This window comes from Mesoplodon mirus (assembly GCF_964341445.2).
Source record: "Mesoplodon mirus genome assembly, contig: HAP1_SCAFFOLD_2019, whole genome shotgun sequence".
Taxonomy (NCBI): Eukaryota; Metazoa; Chordata; class Mammalia; order Artiodactyla; family Ziphiidae; genus Mesoplodon; species Mesoplodon mirus.
In genome coordinates, this window is record NW_028294394.1 from 11,012 (window position 1) to 21,284 (window position 10,273).

The following is a 10,273-nucleotide window of genomic DNA, read 5'->3' on the forward strand; positions in this document are numbered from 1 at the left end:
TTGTTTTCAAAAATAGTAAAGCCTGGAAAAGAATAGACACAGATTACCTGAAGAAGTTAGAGTAGACCCTTCAGTTCCAAGATTAAAATTTTTCCGGGTAGATTAGAATCTGGGATAGATTTTTTTTCCCTTGAACTTTTTGGTTTACTTATTCGTTTGCTGTGTTTGGATCCACACTTCAAATGAATTCCATAACATGGGTAATGGAGAAAAGAGTTTGAATGGGATATTTTTGCCCTAGCAATACTATTTTCCACGCGTTGATGGTTCTAATTTGTGGATTAAGCATTACACTCTTTTCCTCAGGTTGTCTTTACAGTAAACCACACACACCATTAGATCGCAATTGCTCACTAGGTACCCTTCTTTCTGCAAGAACCCACGGAAGTGTATAATCACAATCGCTCACTCCCCCTTCCCATCTTCAACAACGAAAAATCACAAAATTCCCTTTATCTTCTTACCTTTCTAAATTTTGTATGTGTTGCTCACCCTTGCATGCCCAGTCTTCACTCTCCAGACCTATTATGCATATTAGGTAAACATATTACCTATTATATAATATGTATAAATAATGATCCTATTTCATTTCTGATTTCACAAAAGCAAAACACCCAAAGCACAATAGCAGTGTCCTGGTGTATTAGAGCTCTTATACTTTTTACAGAGACCATAGCTTTGAGACTAACATGCAAAAATAACCTTGGTAATGAATCTCTGTTTCATATGGAGAAAAACTGGCATTTTGATGCAGCAACCATTAGCATGATAGACATTAAGTGATTTTCTGAGGTCAACTCTTTTCAAAGTGGTCCACACTTGTTTCTCAGAAAAGGCACCTGGCTCTACCAAGAGTTTGGAGTTCTGAAATTTTTTTTCCAGTGTGTACAACAATTTCTATTTCTTACACAGAGGAAGGTATGCACCTGATTTCATGGTAGATTTTAATGGCAAGCTGTGCAGCAAGCTCTCTTTATTTCAAAACCTTTTAAGTTTCATCTTTCCCAAATAATAATAAGTAATGAACTTCATGAGGGGGCTTATTGGCCAAAATCCTAATTCTGCTGATCTCAAAGAGATCGCTGGAGGTAATATTGGCCCCCTTCATACTTGCAATTTTCTGTGAACTCTCTCTACTGTCTTATCCTGTCCCCCATTTTGCTCTTCAGCAAGTGGTGCTGTGACCAAGGTAGAATACTTTGTTTTTTGTCTCTCCACAGAATGAGCCCGAGAAATTTTTTAATTTTGCAACTTATATAGCTTTTGTCTCATTGTTTGCCTGAGAGAGACATCCTGTACTACCTTGTACATCCCAGTCAAAATGATTATTTACAACTGATTTTACATGTTCAAATGAAACACTTCACAATCATGAGGAAGTACTGGGCTTTAAAGCAAATCAGAATATACTGCACAAGACTGAAATCCCACAGATCATCCTCTCTCAACAGTCGTAGGAAGGTAGAAATCTGTTTTAAACAAGAAATAGAAAATCAGCAACTTCTTTGAAATTTGGCAGTACACTTATACAAAAATGACACAAATAAAAATCTTCATGGGACACAAATAAAACACAATGGAAAAGAACAGATATGAACCTTAACATTCAAACCACTTGAGGTAAAAGGAGACATATTAGGTCTTCTATTGCTGATAAACCTCCTCTAAACTGATGCAAGGGGCTGAAGAAATGACTTGCTCTGGATTTAAGTCATTAAATCCCCATGATTAAATATAAGTAAGGAACCAAAAAAAAAAAAAAAAAAAGCAAAGTTCCACAGTTCCTTTCCCCTTAATCTCCAGTTTGATTATCATACAAAGGCTATTATCTGTTCAGCCCTGGTCACTGGACAACATTTGGGGCCAATGGCTGTAGCTCACAGGCTGCCAGACCCCCAGTGGAGACAGGAGCTTGAGCTGCTCTCACTTGACACTCTTCAATGGATATAAAATTGCATGTCATGAAAGTTTGTATTTTAAAGATTCTCTGCTAGGAAAGAATTGATTGATACATCTGTAGGGATATTTCAAATAATTTCAACAACCAGGGATTTAGAAAAGTGAAATGTTTGTGAAAACTTTGTTTTGCCACTTCTGTAAGCTATTATCAGTTCCCATTTATATATTTAAATGTATGCTTAAACTGGGATATGTTGATAATGTATAATAGGGGTAGTTGATGTATATAACTGCTCCTCCACAATTTCTATTGCATATCACACATAAAATAATTCTGAAAGTTCCATAACACGCTCACACGAGGATGAGAATAAATTGGGAAGTGAAATTCATAGGAAAATAAGTTAGATCTCATAGAAATCTATAAAGCCTGACATAGAGAAAGCACTAAAACTGGGTTCAAGAAAAGGTTGGAATTTTGCAGTTTATCTAGCTTTTCTCTCTTTGGCTGAGAGTGACATCCTTCACAGGTTTGTACATCCTAATCCAGGGGTACTTAAAATTTCTTTTTAATTTTTATATTTTTTCTTAAAGTATAGGTGAGTTACAATATTATATTAGTTCAGGTTTATAACAAGTGATTCAAAATATTTATATATTATACTGTTTAAAGTTATTATTAAATAATTTCTATATTTCCCTGTGCTGTACAGCATATCGTTGTTGCTTATTTTAAAAGTGCAGAATGAATAGATTTTAATATACTGAAATATTAATTTCTAATGAAAACCATAGTAAATTACAAAGGATTGAAATCATAGAGTGCATTCTCTCTCTCCAATGATGTAGGAAATTAGAAATCAATTTTTTGAAAAATGGACTAGGAAAATCAACAAATCCTTGAAATTCAGCAACATATTTTTAGAAAAAGATTAGAAGAAAAGGCAATGCACCAAGAAGAAAGCACAATGGATATTAAATTCAATAAATATTATTAGAAGCATTAACATTCAAATTACTTGAGGTAGAGGAAGGAGTCATCTTAGTTCTCTTAACTGCTGAACTTCCCCCTCTTATTTTCATGCAAGGAGATAGAGACATGTCCCACTACCAGATCTGGTTGTGTGTACTTAAATCACCATGATTAAAAGCAAGTACTTGAAGGGAAAACCACAGGGAAACTATCACACCTCCTTCCCGCTCACTCTCCCGGCTGAGTATCACAGGAAGGCTGTTATTTGTTCAGCTCTGGACGCCCCACCACACTCTGGGCCAATTGCTCTGGCTCAGGGGCTCCCAGTCCCTCATAAGCTGCTGCTCCTCAGACTGTGGCTACAGCTGCTGTCATTGGATGATCTCATCATCCATGCAGAATTACAGTTCAGTCAAGATTTCTGGATAAAAACCGAAAAGTTTTAGGCATAAAAAAATAAAATCAGAGAAATCTGAATTATGTAGAATACTAATTTCACGAGGTATGGTGCTTGATTCTAGAAAATTAGATTATTTAGTTTTACACTGCGTTTGGGTCCTATTTTATGTACTTAACTGAATTCAGATTTGAGATATGTTAAAGGCGTATGAACGTGTAAGTGAGATTTTCATGTCCACTACTTCACTCTTTCAGTTACTATATCCCACATAAAAATCTCTGGATGATACTGCTATATACAGCTGGGAGAATGACAATAAAAATGGTCAGTGAATCTTGTATGGAAAGAATTTTGACCATAAAAATCCCTAAAATGGGTGAACAGAGAAACCACAAGTAGAAATGACCAGTTAGGAAAGTGACAAGGTGCATTTTGGCTAAGACTAGTTCGTGATTCTCTGTGGAACGAATGGCACTAAAGACATATACTCAAGCAGAGTGGATGAGGTTTATGGTATTTCCCTCATGGCACAGGGCGAAAACCCAGAGTGGATCGGACTCTTCAGAGCTACAGGTCTTTTCCCGCCAAATGAGTGGCTCTGAAAAGAGCCTTTGGTTTGAGATGCTCAGATGGTCCGGAGGCAGCTCATTTGCCAGTGGTGTATCTGATGACGGCCTTGCTGGCTTTGGACATGGCATGCTTGCCCAGCTCCCCAGGCAGCAGCAGGCGCACGGAGGTCTGGATCTCTCCAGAGCTGAGGGTGGAGCGCTTGCTGGAGCAGACCAGGTGCGCCGCCTCGTTGGCGATTCGCTCAAACATATCCTTAACGAACGAATCCATGACGTCCACGGCCTCCTCTGAGAGGCTCAGGCCCTCGTGGGCCTGCTTCAGCACCCTGGGGAAATAGGCGGCAAAGCTGTCGAAGCCATCAGAGCGGCGGCGGCTGCGGTAGCCGCGGCACTTCGGTGTCTTCTGCTTCGGGTTCTTTGGCTCGGCTTTGGAGGGCTCTGCTTCCTTGGTGGCCAGGCTTTCTTCAGACGTCTCAGGCGAAGGCTCAGACATGTCAGAACCGTCTCCCCCACAGCTCAGAGGGAAGGACAGTGCGGCAGTTGAGTGCCGCTGGCCCCGTTTATACTCCCTGCCTTCTCTGATGTCACGGGCAATGTTCATATCTGATTGGATAAAATGCAAAGCAGGGAGGCCTGTCACTAAGGCACCCCATGTCACGTGTGATTGGATGGCCCCCTGCTTGGCCTCCAGTCAACCAATCACAGTGGAAATCTGGTGACCTTTAAACTTTCCGTGACCTCTACCAGAAAATCTTTGAACTATGCCCCACGTAGGCAAAGTTCACCTCAGCTGATTTATGCCTACTATTTATGCATGAGAACTCTGAGAAGTTGTCACCTAAGCCACCTACATTGAATAAAACTCAGTTTGAGCTTCCTGAACGAGTCTGACCTCCCTAACTGAAGTCGTTGCCTCCATCAGAATGACTTTGGCCACTTGGCAGCCATTTTACTCCCACACAGAATCTTACCTTTCCATGGCTGAGCCTCCATGGCCTGAGCAGGAACTCTCTGACATGGTCTGCAGAGTGCTCCTCAAAATCATGGGACATAATTCACCAGCTATTACCTCCAATTCTTATCAAAACCTCCAGTGATCAGAATGAAGAGAATGACAAAACCACTTTCTGCAAAGACAGAACACAAACAGAAATGGGAATACTTACACATAAACACTAAAATTATTTAACATTTAGTAAATTTTAAATTCTTTTAACATTAATTAGGTCCCCAAAATACCACACATACTGGAATTGATGAATAAATGTGAGCTGTTATTTTAACAAAACTGGTTACTCTGAGTACTGAGAAACTGCCAGTGTGAGAGAAAAATAATCAATAAAATACCTAAGAATAAATGTACTTAAGTTAGTAAAAGACCTGTACTTGGAAAACTATAAGACACTGATGAAAGGAATTGAAGACATCACAGAGGGAAAGATATTCCATGTTTATTGGTTGGAAGAATTAATATTGTTAAAATGACTGTACTATCCAAGGCAATCGACAGATTCAATGTAATCCCTATGAAGATACCGGGGCATTTTTCACAGAACTATACAAAAAGTTTTTAAATGTGTGTGGAAACACAAAAGGTCCCGAATAGCCAAAACAATCTTAAGAAAGAAGACCAGAGCTGGAGGAATATGGTTCCCTGACTTCAGACTATACCAGAAAACTACAGTAATCAATCAGTATAGTACTGGCACTAAAACAGACGCATAGATTAGTGGAATAGAAGAGAGAGCCCAGAAATAAACCCATGAACTTACGGTCAATTAATCTACAATAAAAAAGGCAAGAATATATAATGGAGAAAAGACAGTCTCTTCAATAAATGGTGCTGGGAAAACTGGATAGCTAGATGTAATAAAATGAAATTAGAAAATTCTCCAACAGCAATCACAAAAATAAACTCAAAATGGATTAAGGACCTAAATATAATACATATCGTATTATGTAGGAAGTCGTTTTAAGAAAAAGAATCCATTAATATTTTTAGTGAGCTTTGTTTCTTTCACATTTATAAATTCAGAAATTAAATGGACACATTAGTTAAAAAAAACCCCAAAATATTCAAAATATACCATAATTGGTTTTGAAGTGATAACTGGGACCTCAGAGATGACTGATACATAGGAAATCTAGGATGGAGAGGGGAAAGGGAAAGTCTGATGTTGAAGATTGGAAAGGGGAGTAACAACTAGTAATTATTCACTTCAGTTGATTGAGGGAATACGGGAACCTAGTGAGCAATCACCTTGTAATGTTGTGGTTTATTGTAAAGGCAAACTGAGGGAAATGGCTTCACTGCTTAAATAACAGTTATAAGTCTCAAATCAGGGATGATAGTATTGATAGGAAGAGTATAGCCCATTCAGAAACCTTTTCACCATTACTGTGTTTATGGATTCACTTAAAAAGGGGACTCCAATACAGCATAGAAATAAGTGCAACAAAAAGTTCAGGAAACAACTTATTCCAGGCTGCCTAGAATCAGAAGTCTACTCCAACTCGTTCAGATGATCTAATTCTATTCTTTTCTAGGCCTTATTCTCTTGTTTTTGAAGTGGAAAACCTTCATGACTTGTAGCTCAACATCATGGGGATGGTGGGAGCATCCAGTCAGAGAGGTTCAAGTCCACCTCGACACCAGGTCAGCCAATGAGGGACCCAAACTGGTAGCCACAGTCACTGGGCCACTCACTCTATAGTGCGGTGTTCATGAATGAACCAGTAACAGTCTTCCTGGGATGTTCAGGTTTGGTGACAGTAGGGTAACAAGTGTGATTATTTATCTGCTGTTTGTTTCTTTGTTTTATAAATCTAATCAAGGTCGGGCTTCCCTGGTGGCGCAGCAGTTGAGAGTCCGCCTGCCAAGGCAGGGGATACGGGTTCGTGCCCCGGTCCGGGAAGATCCCACATGCCGCAGAGCGGCTGGGCCCGTGAGCCATGGCCGCTGAGCCTGTGCGTCCGGAGCCTGTGCTCTGCAACGGGAGAGGCCACAACAGTGAGAGGCCCACGTACCGCAAAAAAAAAAAAAAAAAAAAAAAAAAATCTAATCAAGGTCATTTAAATATTATATAAGTTTTCTAGAGCTTCTGTACAAAATGCTGGTGATTGGGTCACTTAAACAACATACATTTATTGTCTCATACTTCTGGAGGCTCTAAGTCCAAATCAAGGTTACATCTGAGTTGGATCTTATGCAAGGTGTGAATGCATAAGGGGCATCTATTCTAGGACCCTCTCCTTGCCTTGTGGATAGCTGAAATCTCCCTACACCTCCACACATTTTCCTCCCTATATGTATGTATCTATGTCTGATTTTCCCTTTTTATATGGATGCAACTCATTTGGATTAAGACCTACTCTAATGAACATATTTTAACTTGATTACCCAGTAAAGATTCCAAATATGATCACATATGAGTACGAGTATTTACAGCATAGATAGATGAATTTTAGAGGTACAAATTCAACCCATAGGAGATATGTATTCTGAGCTAAATATAGACATATCTCCTGCCTCTTCCATTTTATTAAGAGAACACTGGTGACCACTTAAGTGAAACAAGGTGGCCCTGCCACAGTCATTTTCACAATTATGTGAATGTTCAGTAATTTCATTTTAGTATTTTATTTCTTCTTATCTGTGAGGGAGAAGATACTCTGTCATTTTCAATTTTTAGAAAGTATTATGTTGCTTTACACCTACATATTTTTCAATTTTTGTATTCCATTTGTACTTCTTTTTAAAAAGTTGTAATTATTTCCTATTGTGTAGGATATAAGAACCTGTAAAGTATATCACTCTCAGCCAAACACTGAGATAAATTCCTGATAATCTACAAAATCAAACTTTTCCTGAGCCCCTCAGAAGAGGGACAGGTCTCTACAGGACAGACTAAACAAAATACTTTTTTTAAATTGGCAGAGCCTTGTGAGATAAGGAAAAAGAATTGGGGTGCCGTGGCAAGATACTAGAGAGAGCTTCCCTGAGTAGTTCAGGTATGAAGGAGGCAGTGTCTTTTAAAGAATGGGCAGTGAAAGTCTGTGTTTTTCAGTCCAAGATTGAAGAATTCTGACGGGCTATTATATCTCCAGAGCTCTCCTTGGTCGCTGGAGTAAATATTTAGGATAAATGAGTCCCATTTTCAGGAATCTTATTTATTATTTTGTGGAATATTAGAGGAATCTTATGAAAGAATTTTTTTAAAAGAATATGATTCCCAAGGAGACCAGGAAAATCTTCCACCAAATCAATGGCAAGTAAATATCTCTGTGTGGGACCTCAAGTTGGTCGTACAGAACCTGAATATAATTTTGGAAGCAGAAAGCTCATTTCAGAGCCATTGCATTTTCAAAAAGAGAACTGTGGACCCATAGGATAAAATGGTATTTCACAAAATTATTTAATTCCTATTGTGCTCATTGTTGCTGCTTCAATATCCCAGTGTTTGCCCGTATGAAATACAAATGTTTTTCTAAACATTTCTTGCACATTAATAATATGTGAGAATTCCTGTTAAGAAATCTAACCTACTAGGATATTTTTATTGTGCTAGGTGTGTTTTACATTTAGTAAATCCAATAATCAAATACAGGCATTAGTAAACCAGTGTTACAACTGTACCATATACGCTGTGAAGACAGAAGCGCAAGGATAAGTGACACACATGGCATCTAGGAAGGAGAGAGGGAAAATGGAGTTCAAGGTTGAAGACCTTGGAGGAGATATGAGCATATGTAATTATTCACTTCAGAGTGTAATTGAAGAAAATGGACACCTAAAGAGCAATCATGATCTAATGGTGTTGACTACTGAAAATACGAATTAGAGCAAGGGCTTTACTGCTTAAATAACAAACTATAAGTTCCAACCCTAAGAAAATAGTATTAATAGGACAAGCATACCCCATTCAAACTTTTTTCAACATTATCTGTATTACAGAATTCATTGTAAAACATAAGCGAGAACTGAAACACGTTGCAGAAATAACTGCAATATTCTACACAGAGGCATTGTGAAATTCATCAGCCTTTGAGAAGTGAAGATAAGCAGAAACCATATAGCTCAGTGGATCTGATACTTGAGCAGGTATTTTGTCATGCACCTGAGTGAAATTTGTTGTAAGTAGGAATAATATGCAAGGTTATTGTGCTTGTTGAAGTAAATGGACTGGCTTGTGTAATCTATCCCTCTGAAAACCCAGATTCCTTTACCATATTCTGGTAGGTGAAGGGCGTTACCCAAAGTCACATATTTACTGAATTAGAACTGACACCAGGACCTAGGTGATTCCCTAAATCTCACTTCAGTGTCTGACCCATTAGGCATGGTTTTGCCTTTGAGTGTGTGAGTCTATCAGAGGATAACAGAAACCATGCTTCTCTTGATCAACCTGCTTGATAGGAAATACCTTTATATAAAAGAATAAACTTCAATTACCTCAATCTCCATTTGGAAATTAATTCAAGTGAAAAAGTATAATCAAGTGTTTCCCTTAACCACACTCCAACATCATGCAAGGGCATATATCCAGGGCTTCTTATGCTTTTCCCTCTCCCTAAATTTTGTCCTCAAACCTGCCCCATTTATGACTCTGTGGATATGTACTTTTCAAGGCACAGCTGAGAGGGATAGATTACAACTGAAGTGTCAGGCATTAGAGGACCCAAGAAAGAAGGGAACCACGAGAAATATGGGAGAACTCTGTGTCCCTAAGTCAGAAAAATTAGATATTGAAACCCTGTCTGTCCAAGTTCCTTTCACCAAGAAATCTCTACTTACATCCCCCTTGCTGCCTACCTGTGTGTTTCTTTGTCTACATGCAGGGTCCTACAAGTGGGAGAGGGTGTCTATAATGTTTAGACACTTCATTCCACTTTAGTGTGAAAGTTGTGGTGTAGAGTATAGGATTCCACTAAATGATAGGTGTCCCTCTCCTAGTGGTAGGTAAAGAGTAAACGAATCCATAGACAACCACCTTAGTATAATGAACAAAACACTTGTTTCTTGGCCATACCCTGTGTATGGCACCCAAAAGGATCTCAAGAAGCTTGGTTTTAGTGGATATTAGATCCAGGAATGTTGCTCATTCCTGGATACTCCTTCCAATGAGAGGTTCTGTTCATTTCCCCCTCCTCTTGAGCTGATGAAGGCTGTGATTATTTTGAGCAATAAATAGAATATGGTGGAAATTATATTATGCCAATTATGGGGTTAAGCTTTAAGAGGGAATGTCCTTCTGTCTTGCTTTTTGAGGACACATGGCTACCATGTAAAAGGTCAGCCTATCCTGCTGGACATCCCCACAAGAAAAGAGGTCCCTTGCAGCACCAGGCATGTGTGTGAAAGTTGCCTGGAACTTTGCAGCGTAGCTTAAATATCAGCTGATTACCACTGAGTGATCTTAGTATGGTTTATAT

The 10,273-nt window shown here is 38.8% G+C and overlaps 1 protein-coding gene across 1 annotated transcript; it reads right to left on the reverse strand.

Moving 5' to 3' along the window:
• Positions 1-3,864: 3,864 nt before the first annotated feature.
• Positions 3,865-4,442, reverse strand: LOC309798180 (late histone H2B.L4-like; the record flags this gene model as incomplete). The annotated part of the gene is made up of 1 exon (XM_082646462.1): positions 3,865-4,442. One exon carries the CDS (start codon positions 4,440-4,442, stop codon positions 3,918-3,920), a length of 525 nt encoding a protein of 174 aa, XP_082502588.1. The 3' UTR covers positions 3,865-3,917.
• Positions 4,443-10,273: the final 5,831 nt, after the last annotated feature.